General features: G+C 49.9%; 1 protein-coding gene across 4 annotated transcripts in view; it reads right to left on the bottom strand.

The window, feature by feature from the left end:
• Window positions 1-9,208: 9,208 nt before the first annotated feature.
• The window catches only part of Dlgap4 (DLG associated protein 4), a 103,965-nt gene continuing 85,786 nt past the window's right edge, over window positions 9,209-27,387 (bottom strand). For 2 of the 4 annotated variants that reach the window (XM_051143648.1, XM_051143651.1), the window contains 6 exons: window positions 26,054-26,415; window positions 23,754-23,842; window positions 22,813-23,225; window positions 12,651-12,742; window positions 11,701-11,856; window positions 9,209-10,901 (listed from right to left, as the gene is read on the bottom strand). In XM_051143648.1, the coding sequence (XP_050999605.1) occupies window positions 10,683-10,901; window positions 11,701-11,856; window positions 12,651-12,742; window positions 22,813-23,225; window positions 23,754-23,842; window positions 26,054-26,415 (1,331 nt within the window). In that variant the 3' untranslated portion in view covers window positions 9,209-10,682. Of the gene's footprint in view, window positions 10,902-11,629; window positions 11,857-12,650; window positions 12,743-22,812; window positions 23,226-23,753; window positions 23,843-24,071; window positions 24,152-26,053; window positions 26,416-27,387 lie in introns of all 4 variants that reach the window. The other 2 variants (XM_051143649.1, XM_051143650.1) reach the window with 2 other exon arrangements.

The following is a 27,387-nucleotide window of genomic DNA, read 5'->3' as shown; positions in this document are numbered from 1 at the left end:
ATAATAAAACAAAAACCAACATATCAGAGTAGGACAAGACAAACAGAAGGAAAAGAGGCCCAAGAGGAGGCACAAGAATTAGAGACCCGGGGCTGGAGAGATGGCTCAGAGGTTAAGAGCACCGACTGCTCTTCCAAAGGCCATGAGTTTAATTCCCAGCAACCACATGGTGGCTCACAACCATCTATAATGAAATCTGGTGTACTCTTCTGTCTTGTAGGCAGGATATTGTATACATAATAAATAAAGAAATCTTTAAACAAACAAACAAAAGAATTAGAGACCCCTCATTCACACACTCAGGAATCCCAGAAACACTTCGCACTGGAAGCTACAATAGACGCGGCCCTGTGCTTGCTGTCTCAGTCGCTGTGAGCTCACACGAGCTTTGATTCTGCTGGTTTAGAGGGCTCTGTTTCCTTGGCCTCCCTCATCCCCTCTGGCCTTTGTACCCTTTCAGCCTTCTCTTCCAAGGGGTTTCCTGAGCTCCGAGGGAGGCGTTGGAGGGAGACTTCCTGTGTAGGGCTGAGTGTTGCCAGGTCTCTCGCTCCATGCTCCATACTTAAGGGTCTGCCTGTGTGCGTCTCTGTGCCTGTTCCCACCTGCGGCGGGAGGAAACCTCTCTGATGCTGGCTGAGCAAGAAATCATTCTGTTGCTCCACGCCTTTTTGTTTTTGCTATTGTTTGTTGTTCAGAGAACAATGGAGTTACTCTACTTCCCTGCCTATATCTAGTCTTGGGGTTCCTTCTCCTGGAGTGGAGTCAAATCAGATATTGTTGGTGACTCCCGTAAACTTTGCCCTAGCATATCTTGCAGGCAAGGTACCATTGTAGATCAAAGGGGTTGTGGCCGGCCTGGGGTTTATGTTTCTCGTTTGGTAGTGTGCAGGACCTTCCTGTACCTACCAAAGACTTAGAGTATAGGGCTTGAGGGCTTTATGTAGCCACCAGCTTGGCTTCTTGGTGTTCAGTGAGCTGTGTAGGCGTTGTCTCCAGCAATGGAGTTTTTTGTTGTTGTTGTTTTGCTTTTTTCCTGTCAGTTTGTGGAAAACAACCTATAGTCTTGGCGGCAGCCTGGGTGGTTTGGGGACTCCCGTGAGACTCCCTGTGGCCAACAAATCAATTATATGTACTCAATCCTGGCACTGGAAGCTTCATTTGGTAAAGGGCCAGTTGGGGCTCTGAACCCTGATTATTTGGCAGTTTTTTGTCAGGAAGCATCTACTGTTTGCATACTACCTCTCAGACAGCCCTTAATTTTAGCCGCCTCTCGCTGTATTCATGTCCTCCTCTCCCTCCTCACTTGATCCTCCCATTCCAGCCCTCCCCCTGCCCCCCCAAACCCAACCTATGCAGAACTCACTTTTCCTTTTGTAATGAGATCTCTCTGTACTCTCTAGTGCTCTACCTTATACCTAACCTCTGTGGGTCCATGGCTTGTGGCTTGGGTAGCATTGACTTAGCAGCTAATATCCACATATAAGCGAATGCGAACTTTGTCTTTCTGGGTTTGTAACTCACTCAGAGTGATGTTTTCTTTGCTCTATACATTTACCTGCAAATTTCATTGTGTCATTCTTTTTGACGGTTGACTAATAATCTACTGTATTCTGTCAAGGGACATCTAGATTGTTTCCAATTTCTGGCTGTTATGAATAGAGCAGCAGTGGACATGGTGAAGCAAGTGTCTTTGTGGTAGGATGAAGCATTTTTGGGGATATGCCCAAGAGTGGTACAGATGGATCCTAAAGCATGATTGCCATCTTCCTGAGGGGACTGTCACACTCATTCCCATGGTGGCTGTACAGGCTTGTGCACTCCCACCAGCAATGGAGGAGTGTTCCTCTCACTCCACACCCTTGCTAAGAGCATGAGCTCTCATGTGTTTTGTGGATCTTAGCCATTCCGACAGGTGTAAGATGGAATCTCAAAGTAGTTTTGATTTGCATTTCCTGATGGCTAAGGCTGTTGAATAATACCATCCTGTGCTTATTACTATGGCTTTGTAGTACAACTTGCAATTGGGGGTAGGGATAACTCCCACCGTTCTCTTATTACTCAGTATTGTTTTAGCTATCCTGGGCGTTCTGTGTTTCCATATGAAGCTGAAAGTTGTCCTTTCAAGATCTGTAAAGAATTGCATTGGAATTTTGATGAGGATTGCATTGAATTTGTAGATTGCTTTTGGCAAGATGACCATTTTTACTATGTTAATCCTATCAACCATGGACATGGGAGATCACTCCATCTTCTGATATCTTCTTCAACTTCTTCTTTCAGTGTCTGGAAAGTTTTTATCATATAGATCTTTCTTTCTTTTTTTTTTTTTTTTTTTTTTTTTTTTTTTTTGAGACAGGGTTTCTCTGTGTAGCCTTGGCCATCCTGGACTCACTTTGTAGACCAGGCTGGCCTTGAACTCACAGCGATCCGACTGCCTCTGCCTCCTGAGTGCTGGGATTAAAAGTGTGCGCCACCATGCCCGCCTCATATAGATCTTTCACTTGCTTGGTTAGAGTTACCTCAAGATATTTGATATTATTTGCGGCTGTGGTTTCCCTGATTTCTTTTTCATTCTGTTTGTCGTTTGTATATAGGAGGGCTGCTGGATTTTTGGTTTGTTTTGTTTTGCCCCCCCCCCCCCTTTTTAAAGATTTATTTATTATACATACAATGTCCTGCCTCCATGTATACCTGCATGCCAGAAGAGGGCACCAGATCTCATTATAGATGATTGTGAGCCACCATGTGGTTGCTGGGAATTGGAAGAGCAACCAGTGCTCTTAACCTCTGAGCCATCTCTCCATTCCCTTGTTTTTCTTTTTCTCTTTCTTCCTTCCTTCTTTTTTTTTTTTTTCTGTTTTGGTTTTTTGAGGCAGGGTTTCTTGGCTGTCCTGGCCTCACGTTGTCGGTCAGGCTGTCCTTGAACTCACATTGATCCATTGGCTTCTGCCTCCCAAGTGCTGGGATTAAAGGTGTGTGGTATTGTCACCACCACCTGGTAGGGCTGCTGATTCTTGTGAGTTAATTTTGTATGCAACTATTTTGCTGAATTTCCCAGTGGAATATTTATTTATTTATTTATTTATTTATTTATTTATTTATGTTTTTTGAGATAAGGTTCCTCTGTGTAGCCTTGGCTGTCTTGGACTCACTTTGTAGACCAGGCTGGCCTTGAACTCATGGTGATCCTCCCACCTCTGCCCCGCCCCTACCCCACCCCCCAGTGCTGACATTAAAGGAGTGTGACACTACGCCTAGCTTTCCCAGTGGAATTTTTATTTTTTTTCTCTCTCACATACTTTATTTGTATCATCTACAAATAATGCTACTTTGACTTGGTCTTTTCCAATTTGTATGCCTTTGATCTCCTTCAGCTGTCATATTGCTCTAGCCAAAACTTCAAGTACTATACTGAATGGATTTGGAGACTGTGGACAAACTTGTCCCTGATTTTTGTGGAGTTGCTTTCGGTTTCTCTCAATTTAGGTTGATGTTGGCTGTAGGTTTGCTGTATATTGTCTGCAGATTGCCTTATATCCCTAATCTCTTCAGGACTTTTTATCATAAAAAAGAGTTGGATTTTGTCAAAGCCTTTCCTGCATCTAAGGAGATGATCCTGTGGTTTTTGCCTTTCAGCCTGTTTATATGATGGATTACACTGACTGATTTTCCTGTTACACCATCCCTGCATCTCTGGGATGAAGCCTACTTGATCATGGTGGATGATCTTTTTTGTTGTATTGTTTTTCAAGACAGGGTTTCTCTGTGTTAGACTTGGCTGTCCTAGACTCACTTTGCAGACCCTGGCCTTTTTTTTCCCATTAGGAGGCGGCTTCTATTTCACTAGGGGTTACAGGTCTGTTTAAATTGCCTATCTGAAGTTGATATGTTTCATTTTTCCTATTTGGTGGGTTACGAGTACTTCTTTGTTGTTTTGGGGAGTTTTGTTTGTTTCAAGACAGGGTTTCTCTGTCCTGAAACTTGATCTGTAGACCAGGCTGGCTTCAGTCACAGAGATCCACCTCCCTCTGCCTCTGCATGCTGGGATTAAAGGTGTGCGCCCGCTTTTGGCCTGCAAGTGTACAAGCAGGCAGGTACTGTATACATAATAAACAAATAAACCTTTAAAAAAAAGTAACTTTAAAAAATAAAAGATTTATTTATTTATTTGTGTATATAAGCATTCTATTTGCAGGTATGACCACATGCCAGAAGAGGGCACCACATCTCATTACAGATGGTTGTGAGCCACCATGTGGTTGCTGGGAATTGAACTCAGGACCTCTGGAAGGGCAGTCAGTGCTCTTAACCACTGAGCCATCTCTCCAGACCTGTGTGATACTTCTTATACAGATAACTGGTCTTTTCTTCATGACAGCCAATTCTCTGACTTTCTTGACAGCAGGTGAGATGCCACAGGTTTAGGTCCTTACACCTGCAAGTCTGCCCGAGTGCCAATTTACCAGAAAATTTGCCAGTTGTAAATACTTGGTTCTGGGTTATCCTCACATCTTTCCAACCTAGTTATGAGTCATAGATTCCTAAAATCATTTCTCTAGATTATTAATTTGCTAGAGTGCCTTGCAGAACTCAGGGAAATTACCCATACACTTACGGGCACGTTCTAGAGGCTGTAGCTGGGGCAGCCCAGCAGACACACTGGTGCAAGGTACAGGGGTGAGGGTGTGTGGGGCTGCCCTGCCCTCTCCAGGTACCAGTCCTCTTAGCACTGCTTGTCAGTGTGGAAGCTCGCCAGCCTCTAATGTGGGGTTCCTTATGGGGGCTGTGACCAAACCCTTGGCCACTGGTGCTTCACCTAACCTGCCACCAGTTTCACTCCCAGAGGCTACAGTAGTGGAACTGGAGGCACAAACTCACTAACTTCCTGGTGACTGACTTCCTGTGCTCAGCCTCCAACCATCCCTTGACCAAAAGAGCCACTTTTACCATGCAGCAAAGCCTGGAAGCATTGCAGACTCGGTGCCAGGAAGCAGCGACATGTAGAGACGGTTTGGTGGACCCCCTGTCTGCTTCCTCAGCGCTGGGATCAAAGGCACGTCCGTCCCCACACCCAGCTAAGTAGAGAACTTCTCTATATGGATGTTGTCCTGGTAACGTCATGAAGTCACTTCTTTAATAGTTCTTTTATAGATAAGCTCAGGATTTTTTATGTCAAATCATATTATCTAGAAATGAAGTAGTTTTGATAGTTTTATTTTTTCCAGTCTAGAGGCTGTTCATTTACATTAATAATTAAAACCCATCCCCTGGCCCAGTTGCCCTGCCAGAACCTCCAGATCAGTTTTAAATAGAAGGAAGACACCCTCTCATCTTATTCCTGAGTTTTTGAGGGTCTCATGTAGCCGAGGCTGGCCACCAACTAGCTACGTAGCTGAGGCTGTCCTTGTACTGCTCACCTTTCTGCCTTCAAAGAGCTAGGTTACTGGCATGTGCCACCATGTCCTGCTTTTATGTCAGTCGCTCGCTGGGCAGGCCTCAGTCTCTGTCAGCACATGAGACAGTGTCTCCGGTTTCTTGCGGGGCTCTTTCTAGCTCAGGGGTCTTTTCTGTTTCTAGTTTGCTGAGAGCTTGCGCTTGCACAGGGTGGTGGGTTTTTATCAAATATTTTGTTTCTGTTTGGCTACATTTAACCTCTTGATGCAAAAAAATGCTTTTGTTTTGTTCAGCTGACATTTCTGGAGAGCCCAGACTGGTTACTGTTCTGTCCCCAGTAGCACCTGGTAATATATCATTTATTATTAAAATCACTATGTAGACTAAACTGGCCTGCCTCTGCCAAGTGCTCGGATTCAAGGTGTGTGTCACCATGCCTGGCCCTACTCTATTAGAAAAAAAATTTTAAAAATTCACTATGTGTGTATCGTGTGTGTGTGTGTGTGTGTGTGTGTGTGTGTGTGTGTGTGTGTGTGTATACACACACACATATGTGGAGATCAGAGCACAATTCTCAGAAGCTGTTTCTTTCCATGGATCAAACTCAGCCAGTAAGATTTGTGTCAAATGCTTTCCCCTGCTGACATGTCTTGCTGGCCAGCACTGCCACAGCAGAGTGTTGTACCTCTCAGTGCATCCAGTTGGAAATGCCAAATAGATGTCTCTATGCCTGGCAGTGCACACTGTGCCCACCTAGTTAAGGCGATGCCTGCCCCAAGTGTGGTGTTCAGGGAAAGGCCCGGGCTGTAGATTTAGACGTATAGGCTGCAGAAGGCACATGGGGGTCCAAATTCCCTACTGCGTCTTTAGTCTCTGCTGACACATTTTAGAGACAACTCCAGTGTTGGCTGGAACCAGAGAGGCTAAAGCCAGGGGCCAGGGTTCTGTGTGAGAATGCCTCTGCTCTGTCCAGAGCAGGTCCTGCTGGCAGCCGAGCTCCTTAGCTGGCCCTCAAGGTCTGCCCAGTTCAGCATGTCTGAGCAGCAGCATGGGCCTTTGCCTCTGTTCGCTGAGCCCTTCCCAGCTCTAGAGCCTCCTGCTTGTCTTCCAAAGCTTAGTACCTGCCTCTTCTCCCCCAGGTCTGTCATTTAGGAAGAAGTTCTTTGGGGTAGGGACTTGAACCCAGGACCTTGTGTGTAGGAGGCAAACACTCCACCATTGAACTATATTCTCTGACTTGTTTTCCTTTTTGAGACAGGTCTCACTGCTGCCTGGGCTGCCTTCAAACTCCTGACCTCAGGCAGCCCATCTTTTGTAGCTCGCAAGCCAACGGGAGCTGTAGCAGCCTTCCACTGTGCTTAGCACTCTCCACCCTCGGCCTGCAGCTCTGAAGATGACACTTAGCAACTGAGCCCTTCGGTTCTTGGGGCTCTGCACCATGCTGGCTGGTGAGTGATTGGGAAGAGCCTGACTCGCTCCCTCCGGACCACCCCCCCCATCTCCTGGGGAGAGGCAGGCAGGCAGGCACATCTCATGACATGCAAATCATCACAGCACTGACAGCAGCGGAAAGCAAGCCTCAGTGCACACGCATGGAGCACAGGTTAGCACCAGTGCAACCTGTACTAAGTATAGAGGAAGGCCTCACCATTCAACTTGAGAGCAGGAGGGAGAGAGAGATGCAGGGTACAGTGTGGGAGAGCACCATGCCCTGTGCAAGGGCCGGGGTAGGTGCAGGGCAGGATCCAGGGACTCTCATTGGTGATACAGCTGAAAGGGGACTGTCACCTGTCAGTAAGAAATCATGGAAATCATGATTTCTCCTGTAGGCAGCTGGTTTTGTAGCAGGTTCAGCGGGGCTGGAGACACCCTAGAATCCTACTCCACCACTATAGCAAGAAGCTGTCCTGTTGTTAGTCTGTCTTCTGCTGGACTTTGCCATGTGTTCTCTACATGGCATTCTCCCCTCCTGTCCTGGGGTCCCCTGTGCTGCTCTTGGCAGCCTCTGTCCTTTGCTCTTAAGTCATTCACTGAGGGCACTGCAAGTTCTGAGGATGTAAAGCCCTTGGGAGGCTTGAGGTTCTAGGAGGGGAATGTGGGGGCCCTCCTCTCAGCTCTGCAGCCTTATAGGGGTTCTGAGGACTGGGGTGCTTACTCTGTTCTCCTGGGCAGGTCTTGGCTGTCTGTGAAGCAGAGAAGCCCAGACTCATCCCCAGCTTCTTCAGGAAGCTGCTGTCAGCCTTTCAGAAGTGTCAAATCCCTTCTGACAGAATAGGCTCAAAGGAGGCGGGGCATCAGAGACTGTTGGCTTTGAATCCAGTCAGGAAAGAGGAGTGCGGTGTGAAAGCACATGCTTGCCGGCCCAGCACTCAGGAGGCAGACAACATCACAGGTTCAGGCTTAGCTACATAGGGAGACCTTGTCTCCAAATACAAAGCCACCGAGACATTCTGTAAGCTGCGTGCGCACTTTGACAAAAGATTATGCAGAGGAGGAAGGACAGCAGCTGTAGAGTCTTCAGACTAGAAATTTGGTAACTAAAAGCAACAAGTGTCTGCAATGGACCAGGGGGAAGTCTTGAGGAAAAATGATTGGGCTACCTGCAGGACATTGGGTATTTCAGGCTCCAAATATCTGGGTGAGGGAGTGCCACCTGGAACATTTGTTTATTTGAGGGTGTAGTGGCCAGGCGGTGCAGGTTAGATCTGGGTAGGGTCCCTTTAGCATTGTACTAGGCATTCCACTCAGACACCCACCCTTTTTACTTGTGATTCCAAGAGCCTTCCCCAGGCCAGATCTGTTAAGACTCTCTCAATGTTGTAGTCACACCCAGATGTGCTAAGGCCCTCCACTCCCAGGTCCCTGAGGCCCATGGAGTAGTCACGCTGCCATGGGACTCTCTGTCCCTCAGATCTAGCCTGCCCTCTCCAAGCATTCCCTTACACCTTGGAGTGGCTGGCTAAGTGCTGGATACAGAAACAATCTTAGTCTGACACAGCAGGAGGCCACTTGCCCTTCAAAGTCAGCCTTGGCTACAGCGGGTGAAGTGCTGCTGCTATACAGGCCCAGCATGGCTGCTTTGTTGAGCCACCCTAACAAAGGCATGCTGGGATCCAGGGCGGAGGGCAAGCTGCTTTAGGCATAGGGGGTCTGTTTACAGCTGGGGTCAAACTCCTGGAAAGGTGGGAACGAATCTGTGTCCCTGGCTGGTATTGGGCCAGGGGAGGAGTAAACATGTAATTCTAGTGCCTGGCCCACAATCCTTTTAAATATTATGTTCTGGCTCCCCCGGGGAAGGCATCTCCCTTACCTCCTGTGTGGCCAGTCAGTGCCCAGGCGTCCTTCCACCTGGGTTGGACCATTCCATGCAGCCCCTTTCTTCCACGCGCTTCCTGCCGTGCCTTAGACTGCTCCACGCCACACTGGCTTCCTGGTGAGCTCTGGGGCAGCCTATGCAGCTCTCCTCTGGCATAGCAAAGCACACTCCCTAGTATCCTAGGCTGTTGAGGGGGCAGCCACTGGGGTCACGGGAACCCGTTATAGATGATGTGCAGAGGCCAGGCCTTTGACTTGTCCCTAGGAAGGAAGTGTGTTGCTCTGATGCCTGGTGGGCTAAACGCTGCATAGGTGCTTTCTTGAATTTACTGCCCAGGCTATAGGGCAGCGATGCCTTCCAGACAGCTAGTGTTCTAAGAGCTGCCTTTTGGGAGAGGGGGCCTAGCTGGGTTTCCTGGGATCACTTGCTGCCATCCTCCTTAGCCCAGCCCAAACCAGCCCAGCCCAGCCCAGCGCAATGATACCATGAGCCCTTGGTACACGTTACCTCATTTATTCTCACAACATGCCTGTGAGGTAGGGAGGGGCAGGGACTGTCCCCATTTTACAGAGGAGGAAGTTGAGGCACACAGAGGTCAAGTGACTTGCCCAAGGTCACAGAGGGGGCGGCCAAGCTGGAACAAGCCCCCAGAGCAGGCCTTTGCTTCACCCAAGGGACCCCTGCAGCATGCGCCAGACAAGAGGATGTCCCAATGCCCTTGAGTCATACACTTAGTTAGAGCAGCCCATGGTGTACCAAACTGTCTGCGGGGTCTGGCCCCCTCCAGGCGGCCCGACCCAGCCTTGCCCTCCCTACCCTGCTCTGTGGGCCCAGGCCTTTGCAGCTCAGGGCTCAGAACAACTTGGGAATAGGAGTGGGGACAGGAGAGGAGGATTGGGATGAAAATTACAACAGAATGAAAAACTCAAGAGCCTGGGCTGATGTAAGGTTAGATGGACAACCAAAAAGGGGGGGGCTGCTTACACACAAGGTATATTTTTACACACACTTGTACACACACCTAGATATAGTACATGTAAAAATATATGCTATTCACACACCCGCCTCCTGCAGGTACCCCAAGAGCCGGTGGCGGTGGCGCTGGTGGGCTTGGGTGAGCAGATGGGCGTTTATTAAATATACACTCTAAGGTCTATGTGCATATGTACACATACGTACAGACACCGCCACCTGTCCCTGGGGGCTGGACAAAGGTGCGGCCAAGGACAGACTACCCCCTGGAAGCCACTTGGGAGTCCTAATTTTTCTTTTGCTGAAAAAAAGTGCTGGAGCACGGTAACTGGTTTCCCCACATGCCCCAAGGACCAGTACGTTCCTATCTGCTCAGAGGCCGGTCCAGCCTGACACTGCCTAGGCCGGTGACAGCAGTGGAGGCAGGGCACCTCATCTCTGCGTGGGACAACTGTGTGTGAGCACTTAGCGGGGAGGGTGGGATAGGAAAGAATGCTGCCCATCTCTCTGTCCTCTGGGCCCTTGGCCCCGAAGGGTGTGAACCAGAAAGCCACTGGTCACAATGGTGACCCCTGTGTGAGCTCTGAAGGGAAAAAGAAAAGCCGTGGGATGTTGGGAAGGGAAGGACGTGGCAGGGGCCCAAGGCCACCTTGGACTGTCGTCATCTTGTAAACAAGCTAGTTCTCAGCAGACAGAGCAAGTAAAAAGACCGCAATCTGGAGGCCGGGTGATGGCTGCCCAAGTTGTCATCTGGTCCGCCATGGGGGCCCAAGGGGGAAGGTTCTAGATTGTGGTTCTGATTTTTTTTGAGTCAAGTCTTCATAAACTAAAGCTTGGAGGGACCCAGAAAAGCCACATTGTGAGCCCTTGTGTGTGTCAACTGGAAAGCTGGCTCAGGGTCTCTAGAGACAGCAACCGTACTAAAGGGTGAGAAAACGCTGCTCCATTTGCATTGAGTTTTTTTAATGATTTAAAATTGAGTGCTTTCTCCTTCATGGCCTTAGAGCCTGGTCTGGGCCTCAGGGACATAAATCTCGATGCTGTCCGCACTCTCTGTGGCTGAGTTCTGCCGCACAGACGCTGCTCGTTTGGCGGCCAGGAGTCTCTTTCTGGCCTCCTGACGCTGCTTGTCCCCCACGTCTGAGGCCTTGTCACGGCTCATGGCCGCCTTAGATTTGGCTGGCTTCTTCGGGACTGGAGGGGGTGGTTTCTTCTCTTCCTTTAGTGAGACAGTGAGGAGGGAAGAAAAATAAAATAAAGGCGCCACGTTCTGTGTGCCACGTTCTGTGTGGCACTGCCCCTTATTCTACGCAGGCAGCTGGCACTGCCCTACCCCGCGTTTCCACGGCACACTGGCACAAGCAACACACACTAGAATCTGAAAGCCACAGAAGCAATGATAGTGGGAGTAGCGCAGGACATAGGAGCAAAAAGCAAGCTTAGGCTTAGAGTGTAATAAGAGCAGAAGAGGATGGACGGTCCCCTCTGTCCCCACCCTTGCTTTGAGCCAATAGGACCTGAGATGCAGATAGGAACTTGCCCAGGTCTCACAGCCAGAGCAGTGACGTCCACTGATGGCTTTTACGCCATCGTTGTCACATGCTGTCCTTGCACGAGAGAACTCAGCAGGGCGACAGGCCCCTGGGCTCCACTGCTTTAGAGGAGGCCACCATAGCCTCACACAAGCACAGTCACCACAAGGAGGCGGAACTAGGGCCAGACCCCAGTGCCTCTGACAGCAGGGCCCCAGAAGCTATGGTGCTTCTTCCACTAGTACTTGTGACCCCTTTCACTAGGCATGCAGAGCACAAGGGCATGCTTCACTGACAGCCTCCACTACACAGCGAGCAGCATGCTGGACAGATGCCAGGCATGGACCCCGCAAGGTGATGGACGTGAGCCCCAGCTCAAGACGACACATGGAGAAGGGAGCCAAGCAGCACTGACCGATGTGGGCAGCGTTATTGCCGACCAGGAATTTGTCCCTGGACTTGCCCTCCGCACTGCTCCATGCTCACCTTCCTCTTCTCGGGGGTCTCCACCAGCTGCCAGCCGTTGGCCCTGAGGTGGTAGAGCTCGTCGAACTTCATGCTGATGTCCTCAATGGACAGCTGCAGCAGGTCCCAGAACCCTGCCAGGTCCTGGGCTGTCGGACGGGGGTTGGCATCAGGGTTCTGTGGGGCAGACGGCAGTCAGTGGGACAGCAAGGCCAGAGCCCATCCTATCTCCCCCACCACACACATGGGCCTCTGGCCCAGGCACTCAGTAGGACTCTGGGCAGGGCCTAGCTCCCCTGTTCTGTGGCTAGGCCAGGATCTGTGAGTGAGAAGCCGGCTTTAGTTGTGGTCAGTGCCAGGCATCCCCGGGAGCAGTTCTCATCCTGAGTAGGCCCTGCACACAGGCTGCTGTCACAGGACTGTGGGAAGGAAGGTCTCCCGGGCTAGGCAGGCCCCAGTCCTCACTTTACAGGAAGAGACCCATTCTTGACCAGTGTGTCCCAGTGAGGTAGGAAAAGGCAAATCACAGAATCTCTGCTGTTTTCTTCCCATGAGCCCTGGCGACTCACTTTCCTGTTGGAGAGGGCTCTTCTCCCAGGACATGCTGTCCAAGGACTCTACGTCTGGTCCTGGGGCAGGCAGGCCCCATGGGCAAGGGAGGAGACCCATCTGGCACAGAGGTAGCATTTCCTCAGGTCTCGCCTTCAGCAGCCTCTTGGATATATGTCGGGGCAGCTGACTTAATTCTCACGTGGTTGCTTTACACCAGGTTCAATGCTCTATTTCTGGAGGGCTGCCCTAGCCCTTCCTGTATTGAGCATGGTGTGCAGTCACCATCTCTATAGAGCCATGAGGAGGCAGCACCTTTTTTGTGTGGAGGTCACAGGCAAGGGGCTACAAGGGGGTCCCTGAACTCTGGTGGGCAGCCAAGGGGCTGCTGGGAGCCCTGTGGAGAAGAAAGAGTCACTCACCAAGTTCTGCTCACAGAGGCCCCGGAACTGCTGGAATTTCTGGGACATCAGGAGCTGGGCACTGCCCACAGCACTGAGGACTTTTCCTAAGACTGAGAGAGAGAGAGAGAGAGAGAGAGAGAGAGAGAGAGAGAGAAGCAGCTCAGCACACAGGGCTGGACAGGTGCCAGCAAGGACTTGTGGAGGTTAGGGCTAGGGTCATATGCATACACGTGTATGAATTTACTGTTAATAGAATGTGGGCTATGCTGGGGTGGAGATGGAATTGGGGGCCAGATATACATGTATGTGTGTGTATATAGACATATAAAGCTAATTAACCCATTCTTATTAAGGAGAACGTAAACCTTTGAGGGTAGTGCTGGTCATTCTGGCGCTCAGGAAGTAGAGGCATGGGATCAAGACTTTGAGGCCATCCTGGGCTGTGTGAGACCTTGTCCTCTAAAAAGCCAGAAGAAAGGGGGGCATGGTGGCTTACCCAGTTAATCCCAGCACTTGGGAGGCAGAGCCAGGCAGTCACAATATCAGCTGCAACCTTATCCCGATTTCTAATTATGTTAATGGCAATAAGTCAGAAGCAGCTTAAATGGGTAAGTGTTTTCAAAGAAATGTTAATTATCATGGAACTCTAACGAGAGAGGGGCTGCTGAGACAGAAGAGTGAGTCAACACTGTCCCATACAAGCCTAACGAGGTGCATCTCTGGAGCCTCTGTAAAGGCAGAAGGGAGCAGACTCCACCAAGTGGCCTCCCCATCTCACACACACACTTAAAACTTCTTAGGAAGCAAGAGGTAGAGGGTGCTATCTCAGCTCTTTGGGATGGAGAGGCAAACTCTAGCCCGGGGTGGGGGGTGGGTATACAGCAGCAGTGTTTACAACAAAAGAATGAAGCAAAAAGTCTCCCCAGCCAGAGCCGGGCGTGGTGGAGCACGCCTTTAATCCCAGCACTCGGGAGGCAGAGGCAAGCAGGTTTCTGTGAGTTCGAGGCCAGCCTGGTCTGCAACGCAAGTCCAGGACAGCCAAGGCTGCACAGAGAAACCCAGTCTCAGAAAACAAAACAAAAACCCAAACCAAACCAAAAAACCAAAACCAGTAAGGCTTCCCCCAGCAAAGGAACCTTACTGGTTGTGTGTGGGCAGTCCTTAGAGAAGAGCCTGCCAGCTCACTCAGTGGGGTTCTCACCCTTTAAGGAGCAGACTGAGCTTGTCCTCAATTTTCAGGCTGCTCAGGAGATTAAACAGATACGGTTTATTTCCACAGCCTTTCAGGCAGACTCACATCACTAAACTACAAACAGGAAGCTTTAGTAACATGAATATGAAAATCTTCAATAAAATGTAAACAGAACCAAATAGGAAAGCTTCAAAACAAATCCTTTAACCATGAAGCATCTGGTCCAGGAGTGTGAGAGTAGATAGACTCATTGCGTGTGAAAGTTCACAGCAGAAATCAATGAAAAGCAACAGAAATCAGGAAGTGAAAACTGACGCTAGACAAGGCAAGCTTGAAGCCAGTTGTGTGGTAGCTCACACCTAGAAGGCCAGCCTGGGCTACATATTGAGTTCCAAGGGTAACAGAATACAATGAATCCAGCTGGGGCTACTGTACAAGACAACGAAAAATGGCCAAACACACCACAGAAACCCCATGACTTGATGTAAGAAGGCCACTGGGGGCTGGAGAGATGGCTCAGAGGGTAAGAGCACTGACTGCTCTTCCAAAGGCCCTGAGTTCAATTCCCAGCAACCACATGGTGGCTCACAACCATCTATAATAAGATCTGCTACCCTCTTCTGGAGTGCAGATGTACATGCAGGCAGAGCACTGTATACATAATAAATAAATAAATCTTAAAAAAAAAAAAAAAAGGCTACTGGGCAGTGACAGACGTTATAGACCCCAAATGAAGGTGGCAGGTTTGAGTTTCCCGAAGTAGTGCAATTTGTTGTATGTGCCTTTTATTTCAGATTAGAAAGGCCTGTGGACTGAGCACCAGGTAAAGATGTGGGGATGCTCGACTGTGTTACATGCTGAAATGGCTGCCAGTGCCCTTCTGTTACCAAATACACGCATACTTCTCCCTGGCCTCTCTCCTCTACAGAACGAATAGTGTGTCTTGCTGAGAAGCATGAAGAGGAACCAGTGCAGGAGCTGTAGCCGAGACAACCAGAGTCAAGGGGGTTGGGGGTGTGGCCAGCGGGGCTGGGGGTGTGGCCAATGGTACAGAGCTGGTCCAGCACAGGAGAAAGACAGCTGCTGCATAGTGGCTGGGTATGGTGGTAGCGCTGAGAATCCCAGCATGTGGGAGCCAGAAGGTCAGGAGTTCTGAGACATCTTTGGCTATAAGATCCTATCTCAAAGCAACAATAAAAAGCCACACGGTGAGTACTAGAAATTGATCCCAGGGCCTCTGGTGGGGCAGTCGGTGCTCTTAACCGTCGAGTATCTCTCTAGGATATAGTTGTGATGTTTACTTGGGAGGCTAAGGCAGGATCACAACTTCAAGGCTTGTGTGAACTATTGATGTTTTTTGTTGTTGTTTTTTTGTTTTTTGAAACAGGATTTCTCTGTGTAGCGTTGGCTGTCCTGGACTCGCTTTGTAGAACCAGGCTGGCCTCAAACTCACAGCGATCCGCCTGCCTCTGCCTCCTGAGTGTTGGGATTAAAGGCCTGTGCCACCAAGCCTTTACTAGTTAGTTCACCATGTGAACTATTGAGTAAGAAAGACCTTGTCACAAAAGCAGGCAGAGGTTTCTTTTTGGGGGTGATTGAAATATTGAATATTACATAGTAATGACAGCCTTGTGAATAGCTAAGGCTCCATGAGAGTTCACCATACAGGGGTGAACTCTGTAGTGTGTAAAATATATCTCAGGGTTGCAAATATGGCCCAGTGGTGCTGTGTGCTTAGCCAGCACAAGACCCTGGGCTCAATTATCAGCAACCCCTCCACCCCCACAGCTGTATCTTAATCACGTTGTTATAAACAACACTCAAAGCAGAAATCTAGGAGAAAAACCCCTGCTTACCAGTGGTGCAGAGAAAGAAGGAAGCACACAGTTGCTCATCAGTTCAGATCAATAAAATGAACCAACTACAAGTTCAGGGGTTGACATAGCTGAGTCTCAAGAATGGTTTTTCTTGTTGTGTTTGTTTGTTTGTTTCTGTTTTCTGAGACAAGGTTTTATGTATCCCAGGCTGCTCTTAAGTTCCTCCTACCTCTACCTCCAAAATTTTGGGATCACGGGTATGTATTCCTCCCTCTCTCAGGGCCAGTGAGACACTTGGTGGGTAAAGATACCTGCTCCCCAAACCAGATGGCCCAAGTCCCATCCTTAGCACCAACTCTGACTTACACACTTACCAATGGCACACATGTGCCGACACACACACTTCTTGAAGATATGAAAAACAAATCCATGTTTAAAAAAGAAGTGTAGTGGTACACACCTGTAATCCCAGCACTTGGGAGGCTGTAAAAATCCGGTGTCATAAAACAAGACACAACCCCCACACATTATGCTTCTAATTTTCACAATCAGACCAAATGAAGTGACATGCATATTCCTTAGGGATACGTGTCATGTGTATGTAGCAGGTATACACAAAGGCAATGGTACAAACACAAGTCTAACAGTGCCCGCTGCTGTGGCAGCAAGTGTCCTCAAACATCCTGAAAGGACTACCCTGGTGTAGGTCAATCCAGTCACAGTATGTGTGGACTAAAAAGATGATCGCATCAGCGGTGTAGGATGGTAAGACAGCACGCAGACATGAAGACACTGAAATCAGAGTGCAATACTCCAAATAAACAGCCTGACAAACCAGATCCCATCTTCAAGACAGAGCAAAGCCAGGCCCAAGGCAGACCTGCCACCCAAGCTACAGAAGCTGAGGCAGGGTCACAAGTTCAAGGTCTGCCTGGGGCACTCAGACCGGGTCTCCAGACTTTAAACAAAAGGCCAAGCATCGTGGCACATGCCTTTAATCCTAGCACTTGACACAGAGGCAGGAGGATCTTTGTGAGTTTCTGTCTGAAAAACTAAAAAGGTAGGGTTTGCAGCTCCATGGTAAGTTTTTTGTTTTTTTCTTCAGACATTCACAAGGCCTGATTTAAAGGCCTGAAATGTAAAGTGTCTGAACCTCATGGCAGAGCTGTTCCCACTGAGCTGTTGGCCACCTTACTGTTATTTTTTTTTATCAATATAATATGTATTTCCCCCACCACCACCACAGAGTTTCTCTGTAGCCTGGGCTGTCCTGGACTTGCTTTGTAGACTAGGCTGGCTTTGAACTCACAGAGAGTGCCCTGCCTTTGCTTTCCCAAATGCTGGGATTACAGGAGTGTGCACCATGTCCGGCTATACCCATGATTTTTAAAATGTGGAAGCCCACACAAAATAATATGTAAACTAGGCTTTATCAAAATTAAAATTGCTGCTCATAGAAGAATACAGTAAAGAAAATGATAACCTATGGAAGGGGTGAAAGTAGCTGCAAATCACAAATACGACAAGGTCTAGTATCCAGGACTTAAAACTTCTCTTCCTCTCCTTCTCCCAGCTTGACACAAGTTAAGAGTTACCTGAGAAGAGGGAACCATGATTGAAAAAATATACCCATAAGACTGGCCCTTAGGCAAGCCTGAGGCATTTTCTTGATTTAATTATTGATGTGGGGGGGGGGGTGCAGCCCTTTGTGGGTGGTGCCAGCCATGGGCGAATAGTCCTGGGATATATGAGAAAGCCTGCTGTGGAAGCTAGTAAGCAGTAGTCCTCAGTGGCCTTACCTCCACCTCTGTACCCTGAGGTCCTGCCCTGACCTCCTCAGTGATGGAGTGTGACCTGAGTGCTGTACCCTGAAATAAATCCCTTCCTTCCCAAGTTGCTTTTGGTCATCAAGTTTTATCACAGCAGCAGAAATTTTAAGTAAGACACAACTAAGGGTCGCTGTAAAAATGGGCAAAGGATTCAGGTTTGGGCCTTTAACCACAACACTCAAGATGGGAACACAGCATCAGTCGGGGCTATTATCAGGCCCTGTCTCAAATGGAGTTAGGGGAGATGGTGCAGCTGTGCTTTCCTTCCTAAGGACCTGAGTTCAATCCCCAGGACTGTGAGGTGGGAGGTGAACCCACTCCTTAAACGTGTGTTTTGGCACATTCATTCTCCTCTCCATGCATGAAGTAATGGAGGGGGCCATCCAATATTGACCTCTGACCTCCATGTGTGTGCATCTGCAGCGCACCCCCCCAACACACACACGCGTGCGAGTTTTATATTACACATTTTACCACAATAAGATTATGAGAAAAGGCTAAATAGAGAAAAGAGCCAGAAGTTCTACTCCTAGGGATATGCTAAAAATAAATATTCAAAAAAAATCTTGAATATGACTATTAATGGCAACATTATTCAACACAGGTGTCATTATATTATCCTAGAAGGACCTGGTGCTTGTAATTACTTCTTCATGTTTGATATTACCAACATGTCTGTTACACCAATGTGACCTTTGTTATTTTTGTTGGTCTGTTACTTTCCCTCATGCAATGTGCTTCTACAAACTCTAAAAGGTAGGTTTCCCCCCTTTTTCTTTTCTTTCTGTCTTGTGTGTATGCTGGGGGTTTTGAGGATCAAGGCTTCCTACTACTGAGCTATCATCTCCAGCCCATTTTTCCTTTTCTTTAAATTTCTTGATGGAATTAAACACTGCTACTACTAGGCCAACAATTACAGTATTCTCGTGCTCTCAACATCAAGGAGTCACCCCGCCCTCTCCAGAGACGGGGTTTCTCTGTGTAGCCTTGGCTGTCCTGGACTCACTTTGTAGACCAGGCTGGCCTTGAACTCACAGTGGTCCACCTGCCTCTGCCTCCCGAGTGCTGGGATAACAGGCGTGAGCCACCACCTGGCTCAAGGTGTCACTTATAAGTAGAAATAAGTAACCAGACTAAAGCTCCTGGACACTCCAGGGAAGCCTCCAATCCTAAAGAGAACTAGGCAAAGAAACCGAAGGAAACAAAGGCAACAGGGACAGACTGAAAAGGTTCCTGACACACCAAGATGGCAGTAGCTCTAACAGGTAACCCAGGGATCCTGAAGCAAGTATTTCCAGTCCAAAATGGAGCTGCCTTGTGTTTCCACAATGGCTGCCCATCTTCTCTTCCTATGGGACGTAACTGCAGAGCAGCACTCGCTCTGTAAGATGACAGTACGTCAGCGCCCTGTGGACACAGGAGCACACAAAGCCTATACTTGGTCAGATTCTGTGCATAACCGAGAGAAGCAGATGAGAAGAACAAGACTCCATGACAGAAGAGCAAGGTCCCACTGCACACACAACGCCTCTGTAAACTGTTTCTCACAACCGATGGCCCAGCTGTTCAGAAGCCAGGAAAAATGTTATCTCATGTCTCCTTGCTACTTGAGAAAATACAATGTGGTGTATTCACTAATACATTAATAGTAATAAACAATAAAATTGTCTTTCCATTAAAATAAAAGAAGTGCTCAAGCCAGGTGTGGTGGCACACACCTTTAATGACAGCACTGGGAGGCAAAGACCGGCAGATCTACACACTAAGTTCAAGTATTGGAGAGGCAGAGCAAAGGGGAGGGCCACAAGTTCCAGCCTGAATACAGAGTAAGAATCTATCTAAATAAGTAATTTAGAAAGGAACTGGAAAATGAGAGGGCCCATGTACAGCTGCCTTGGAAAGAGGTTTAGCCAATTCTCAAAAAGTTGAGCAAGTCCACTCCTAGGTACATACACAAAGCATGAGCAGAGACCCACCCGTCACTGTAGATGGACGCTCACTGTAGCACTAGTCATAGCAGCTCTCACACACAAACGGTCTGAGCGCTTGTCAACAGATGAACTGTGTAAGAAGGACGCGGCACACCCAGGAATATGGAACATCATTTAGCCGCACAAAGGAAGGAGTCACGGTATGGAGTGAACCTCAGTGCTGGCCTGAGACTGGACAGACGCTGCTTGCAAGTCTGGATTACTACTTCAAAAGGATTGATTTTATAGCATTTGAGTTACACCTCAGTAAGGCTCAGAGCCTGGGCTGGCTCGGCAGGTTATACTAAGTAACTAACTAAAGCAGCTGAGAAATCAGATGGAGAAAACTGAAAAACATGGAAAAAGAAAAGACAGTGCAGAAGAGAGGAAGATGAAGCGTGACGGTGTCTTCCTGTAGTCCCTACTTAGGCTAAAAGAGGAGGGCTTCAAGCTTAAGGCCAGCCTTGGCTACATAGTAAGTTCAAAGCTAGCTGGGCTACAAAGTAAGACCCTAGGGAGAGGAAGTAAAAATGAGAGGACCAACCCACTATGTCTGACAACAGACAGGAATTTCAAAGAGGAAAAACAGAAGAAATACAAGCGAGGAGTTAGCAGCAGCAGCTTGCTTTTTCCAAGGCACAGTCTCACTCTAACCCAGGCTAGCCTGCACTGTTTGGTGATAACCGGTGACTCTCCTGCCTCTGCCTCAAGTGCTAGAGTTATGGGCATGTGCCGCCACACTGCACATGTCTATTCTGTTGTTTGAGACAGGGTTTCTGTTCCTGATTGTGGGTGTGGAGAGGCCAGCCGCCTCGAGCTCCTGCCACCCTGACTTCCCTATCACCATGGACTGTGCTCTTTAACCGTGAGCCCGAATAAACCCTTCCTCCTTTAAGTTGTTTCTGTCAGGTCTGTTTGTTTGTTAAAATACATTTATTATTTATACAGCATTCTGCCTGCATGCCAGAAGACAGCACCAGATCTCATTATAGATGGTTGTGAGCCACCACCTGGTTGCTGGGATTGAACTCAGGACCTTTGTAAGAACAGCCAGTGTTCTTAACCTCTAAGCCATCTCTCCAGTTCCTGTTGTTTGTTTTGAGACAGTCTTACTATGTAGCTCTGGCTTTAAACACACACTCTCACTCTCTCTATATATATATATTATGTATATATATATATATTTATATTTATATTTATATTCATTTTGGGCCGGCCTCAAACTCAGAAATCCACTTGCCTCTGCTTCCCAAGTGCCGGGGTGTATGCCATCTAGCCAGGTTTAATTTGTTTTGCTTGCTTATTTACTTGTGTGTGAGTATGGCTGTGTACATGTGTGGCAATCAGAGGGCAACTTGTAGGAGTAAGCTCTTTCCTTCTACCAGGGGGCCCTGGTGACTGAACTCAGGTTAAGACTCAGTGGCAGGTGTGCCATCTTGTCAGCTCCTGTTGGAATATTTTATCATAGCCAACAGGAAAAGAAACTAAAACAGCAGCCCAGGCTGGCCTCAGGTGTCTGGTGAGCATTCTGTCCTGCCCATCCTGGGCAGTGCTGGGATTACTGTGTGTCACCATTCCTGGCTACACCTGTTTTTCTTTTAAATCAATATAAGACTAGTGTAACGAAGCTGGAGACCAAGTGTCCAAGTTAGGTATGTCCAATTAACTATTGGCAATAAAGACTCATCTTGCACATACTGCTAAGACATTTCACCAGATCGAGCAAAATCCTAAAAGTTTTCCAGAATAAAGTCCAAGGACAGAGAAACAGAACAGCTTCAAAGTTCATCACAAACAACGGAGACACCATACAACAGAGCCCTCAGGGTTCTGCGAGGAGACGCTCTTAGCCAGCACACCTCACCGCTGCGCTGTTGCTCACCCACACGTGCAGCTGCTTACCTGCATAAACGCTGTATGTGTTAGCTTCAGCTTCACACCTAAACTGTGAGGCCTGAAAGATGTGCCAGGTACCCAGAAAGTTCTCTCAGAATAACGTTCCGTCTACAAAAGTGAGATGAAGACCAAGCAGCCGGCAGGTGACCCGAAGAGCGAAGTGCCCCATGGGGGAAAGGCCAATGGCAGTGCCTGAACAAAGAAGCCCTATAGCTGGAAACAGAACTGGAGGACATGGCCAGGTCCAAGCAAGACAAGGGAACCAGGAAAAATAGGGACCCCCTCCTAAAGTGACTTTTCAGAACAAAGAGAAAGCAACCACACTGCAAAGAAACATGCAGGTGTATAAAGAACAGGCCACTGAGTGCTGGCTGGCTGGCTTCTGTCAGGTCAGACACTCGGCGCTTTCTCATCTCTGTCACTGGTTTGATTAAAAAAAAAAAAATCCTTATTAAATCTATTAGGTACACACCTCAAGAATTCCCTACCCCAAGGTGGGTGTGACATCAAAGCTGGGAAGATGCCCAGAGGGCAGTGAAACTGACTCTACCAGCTCCCTCTGAATCATCAAAGAGTCTTCAGAATGTATCATCAGGGCCACTGGGACAGTCTATCCTATCACACTCCGAGGGCCTGTGTCCCTCCTGAACCCTCAGCGGTAGACGGACCACTGGGAAGCTGAGCTCTGGCAGAACATTTCAGGGTGGTGGCCTGAAGGTTCCCAGAGGCTGCGTCCATCGGCACACTGTCAGTTCTTGGCCCACACTCCTTGTGTTTTGGTGGTGCTAGTGGATGAGCCCGGGCCTCCTGTGTGCCAGGCCAGTACCACCACAAGCAGTCCTTGCCAGAGGCCATTTCTAAGCTTTTTAAAAAAAGTATGCAGAAGCTGGGCGTGGTGGCACACGCCTTTAATCCCAGCACTCGGGAGGCAGAGGCAGGCGGATCGCTGTGAGTTCGAGGCCAGCCTGGTCTACAAAGTGAGTCCAGGATGGCCAAGGCTACACAGAGAAACCCTGTCTCGAAAAACCAAAAATAAAAAAAAAAGTATGCAGAGTACTGAGAGAAACCAGATGGAAAAGCAGAAACTTCTGTCTCGCATTTATAGTTTCCTCCTGCTGAGGCCAGGTCAGACGCCTGCTCACACGAAATAAAGAGCTGGGAAGGTGTGATTAGGGCGGCAGCTGTGTGCCCAGCACTTCATCAGAACCTTCCCACTAATTACACGTCAGTCCTCACAGGCACTTATGCAGCTAGAGGTGAAGGTCAGAAAGAAGTGAGCAAGCCCGCAGCCTGCACAAAGGCAGCTGCTATCATGGCGCTCATCTGGGAAGAGGGCGGGCGAGGCAGGTGGGAAGAATGAACGCCACAGCAAGCTCACAAAAACAGCCCAAGACCAGAGCCTGTGCTCCTCCTCCCTGCCAGGCTCCACGGCTGTTGCGACACCAGACACCCAGGGTATCACCCCATAACACCCACCTTCCTCAGAGAGGTTGTTCTCTTTGGTCTCCTTGTCCATCTGGCAGCACCAGCCTTCCAGCCTCTCCGTTTCTGCCTGAAGGAGCTTCAGGAACCAGTAGCCATCCCTGCGGCAGGCCCCTGGCTGCGCTGGCTCTGCTGGGGAGCTGGAGGAAGTCTCCAGCCAAGGGTCGGGTGGAGGCAATGAAGACGCCTCCAGGGCAGGGTCGCTGTTGTCTCCATAGGAGAGGTTGCGCTTGATCTGGGCAATCTTGGGGGCCTGTCGGGGGCCAGCATCAATGCTGATGGAATTGGGGTGTGGGGTACAGTCTGGGAGACTCCTCTCAGATGACTTACAGCTGGAGTCATTGGCATCCTGGGTATCAGAGTCAGTGTCCCGACGGGAGGACATGCTGTGAGAGGGGGCGCTGCTTCTGTTGGGGAAGGGTGGGGACAGGAAGGAGTGAGTCACCAAGAGGGCCAGAAACCAGCAGCTACCTGACCCGGACACAGGGGGAGACAGAGAAACGGATGCATCATCTGCTCACCATGCGCCTGAAGCGGGTCCCACAGCCTCGCTCATTCTCTGCTCAGCCCTTGCCCACCCTGCCCATGCCCACACGCACGCGCGCGCGCACACGCACACACACACAAGGACAAGGTCATAAGGTTGTCTGTTTACTGCAGTGGGGCCAGGAAGACCACCAACATCAGGGAGCTGGGGGGCTACAGCCCAGCCCAGCCTTGCTCCCCTTGGGGTGAGTGGTCTCAGAGCAAATGCTCATGTGTCCACCCGCCTGCCCTGCCCAGCCCCACACACCTGAGCCACCACCCACACCCACACCCAGCTTGGTTATTAGAAATCCAGCAAGGAGAAGTGGGTTAGGGAGAGCAGGAGAGGTGAGGGCGGAGGGAGGGAGAGGAGAGGGGAATAACAGCCGCCACACCTCTGTCCAACTTACCGCCAGTCGTCCTCTACCTGAACCCCGATGGACTGGAATTTGGTAGCGGGACTGGGCTCCTCTTTTGGCACTGGCTGAATGCAGTCAACCTTATTGAGGGACAACGACAGCAACGGCACGGAGACAAAGACAAGAATAAAAACAAACACCACACTTGCTGCTGAAATTCACATTAGTGGGACGACGCAAACAGACATGTGGACAGACGGACACGAGGCATGCAGACACTGCACGTGGGCCCACGTAGGGCCAGGTTAAGCCGGGCACTGCTCATTCGCGCGGAGGCGGGAGGGGATGGAGATGACTGGCTTTCCCTACTCTGAGGAGGGCGCCATCACATCGATCGCTTTGGGTCCGTTGTCCTCCGAGAGGTGGGAACCGCTCCTTCTAGTCCTCTCCTTTACACGATCAGAGAGAAAAAGGACGACGGGAGAGAACACACACAAAGCCACAGCCGTTATCTGGGGTAGTTGAAGCCGAGGGCTGTCTGGAGGCAAAGGTCATTCCCCTAACCCTGTAGCTGCAGCCCTGAGAGGGGGCCTGGTGGCACCTGCACTCAGTGCCGACCACAGACAGCAGTTCTCAAACCCAGAACCCAGAGCCAGCGATGCTATGGGATCCTGTACCCTGGACTTGTCACACTTGCCTTGTAAAGGGGAGGAGATACGGCAGTAGCCATTCCCTGGGCCCAACCATGGAACAGCCAGCGGCTGATTAACCCACCTGCTGTGGCTCTGATACAGGGGGGAGCTCACACTTGACCCAGGGCTTGAGGTGTCAGGGTGAGATCAAAGTGACCGCCTCAGGAGCAGAGGTCAGAGATGCTTTCTGGTACAGGGATAAAGTCACACTTCCTTTGGCAAGAGCCAGCTTGGGAAGCACAGCTGTCTCCAGAGTGGATGAGAGATGGACCGGGGTGAAGCCGGGTAAAGGGGTGCTCTGAAAGCAGTAAGAGCCAGAGTCCTTTCCCCAGCGTCAGCTCTGCTCTGCATACAGGAATCAAAGCAGGTCCTGACCGATTCTCAGGCCTTCTAGGAAGGGAAGAGAATCTGGTTTGGCCAACAAGGAGGTGGCTTTCCCAAACAAAGACATGGTGGTCAGGACCAAGGATCAAACACTGGGCATCTTTCTATGTAAGAATCCCACTGCGAGAGGCTATAGGGCAAGTGCAGGACAGAGCCAGAGAATCTGTCAACTTCCTTCCTGTACATGGGGAACCAAAGGCCAGAGCTATGTCTTGGGAACCCAGCCAAAGACGAGGAATGTTCTGTTCTGTTTAGCCTCCCCTTTCATCCCTGCCCCTCCTCTACACTCGAGCGTTCCGTCATCATCCTCATCCCATTCACTCTCGTGCTGCCGAGATGAGATGGAGGCTCCTGAACACTCCCACCTTTTTCTCCTCGACCCTCCCACTGGTTTGGAAGTGCTCCACTCCCCGCACCCCTGCCCTCACCTTAACCCACTACAGCTGGCCTTGCCTCACTCACTGCCTTCTACTCTGGAGGTCCAGGTGCCTAGCAGAGGGCTTTCTTGAAAACTACGAGGCGGCTCCCAAGCTTGCCTCACTCAGCTAACAGAAGACAGACTCCTGATGCTGGGAGCTGGGAGGCACTGGAGGGGAAGCTGGGGCCCAGGGCTATAAATCTGCAATAGGTTTGCCTTCTAGATGGGGCTTGGGGCACCGGGTCTGACCTATTTGGACCCTTTTCTATGAAGGGAGGCTTACAGGGTGCCATCACACTCTCAGCCGTGGGTCTGGTGCTTCAAGCGACCTACCTGTCCCCAAGGCCTGAATGGGCTCTGGGTCAAGTTCCCCTTGAACAACCCCCACGGCTGAAGAGCCCTGGTCCCAGGCTTCTAGCCCATCAGCGTCTATGCTCCACGATGCTCCCGCTGCCAAGCGGGGCCATGGCTTCCGTACCGAGCTGACCTTGGATTAGAGAACCGTTAAGCCAGCCCCACCTCCCATGAGTTGTCTGGCAGGGCAAAGGATGGAGTGGACAGACAGACAGTGGACAGCAAACAGTGTACAGGAGCTTGCTGGCTGAGTGTAACTACATTCACTGGGACAACCCACTGGAGGATTAGAAACGCATCCACAGCTATGGACCTACAGCACGGGCAGCTGGACACGTGAGTGTGGCTACTGGCCAATTTGCTTCAGGCACTTGAGGCAGATGCCCCAGAATAGACAGACAAAAGCACCTCTTCCCAGGAGACCTAGTGGGCCTCCGCTAGATGTAATTACACGCAGGCCGGTGCACAGAGTGGACAGAAGACAGTGCAAAAGGGACCCCTACTTGTATTCCTATTGATGACAGTTTCCTTTTGGGGATGGCCTCAGAATGGGACTCAGAGCTCGTCAGTGTCCCTTGTTCACTCTTCAGAGCTGCATGCTTAGGGGGTGGCTCCGGAGCTTCAGGGCCTGGGGTAATCGCACCCCGAGTCACACTGGGTGGCCGGGTACTGCTGTCCAGGCTGTCTGACGAGTTGCTCAAGCCCGACTGGCTCGTCACTTCACTCTTGTGGTCTTGACTGTCCAGGTAGGTGTCCTGAGCGGACTCAGTACTGCTCTGGACGGTGACTGAGATGAACGGCTTTGATGTAGTACGCGGAGGGACCGGTGGTGGGGTCTTCTTATATGCCACTAGGCATGATGAACCTGTAGAGCAGAGAGAGGGCAAAGTGAAGGCGAAGCCTCTGGCCCTGAAAGGTCCTTCCTGGACTGACTAAGGCGCTGCCTGATTTGGCCAAGCTCTGCCCTCAGCCAGAGGACCGTGAAGCAGGAGAGTGAGAGTTACACACAGCAGTGACCAATACAGACACATAGGTCCTGTCTACCCTCCTGCAAGGCCCAGTCTGGTGGGGAATCCAAATTAAAGATGCTCTCCACAAGGCTGTGGCAAAGCCTGACCACCTTCAGGAGGAGGAGGCTGTAGCAGCAGAACTTATCTTGCCTTCTCCAGGGTCAGTTACTCTGTGACCCCTGGGTCCTGCAGTTTCTTAGCCTTTTTTCTATTTTTCCCTCCCCGCTCCCTCTGGGTAGACATTCTGCCCCATCTGGCCAAATCAACACATCCACTTAGGCATTCTCACCCCTGGGGTGGGGTCCTATGAAGACCCCACACACCAGCTGCTGCTCCCAAGGCTCCACCACGCCTGACCCTTCTCTCCGCTCCTGCTAAGATTCGGGGAAACAAGCACTGCCACAGGTCTGCGTCACCTGGGGCTGGCACGCAGCAGGACATATGGCAGCACAGGCTAGTGTTTGCTTCCCGGGTTAGTCCCCAGCAGTGCTGCTTCTCAACAGGGGCCTTTCCCAGACCTGTCCCTAAGTGCCCTCCGTCTCCTACAGGGGCCCAAGAGCAGGAGCTACTTGTCACAGATGGTACCCACTGAACCACAGTCCACAAAACAAGGCCCAGTGCCACAGAGGCTGGTCAAGAGACAGAAAGTTCTCTAGAATGAATGGCTGTGAGAAAATAATGCAATCAAACCCTAAGGCTGTAGCAAAATCGAGTGACCTTGGAAAAGGTATTGGCATCTTCTTATAAAACTAAACATGCACTTATCACACAAATCAGCAAGAGAGATCAGGCAAGTAGCAAACAGAAATAAGCATGCACGTTCAGGC

The sequence above is a fragment of the Acomys russatus genome, chromosome 4, assembly GCF_903995435.1.
Source record: "Acomys russatus chromosome 4, mAcoRus1.1, whole genome shotgun sequence".
In the NCBI taxonomy this organism is placed as follows: domain Eukaryota; kingdom Metazoa; phylum Chordata; class Mammalia; order Rodentia; family Muridae; genus Acomys; species Acomys russatus.
The sequence above is the reverse complement of the archived record's forward strand: the minus strand, read 5'-3'. Positions and strand labels throughout refer to the sequence as shown.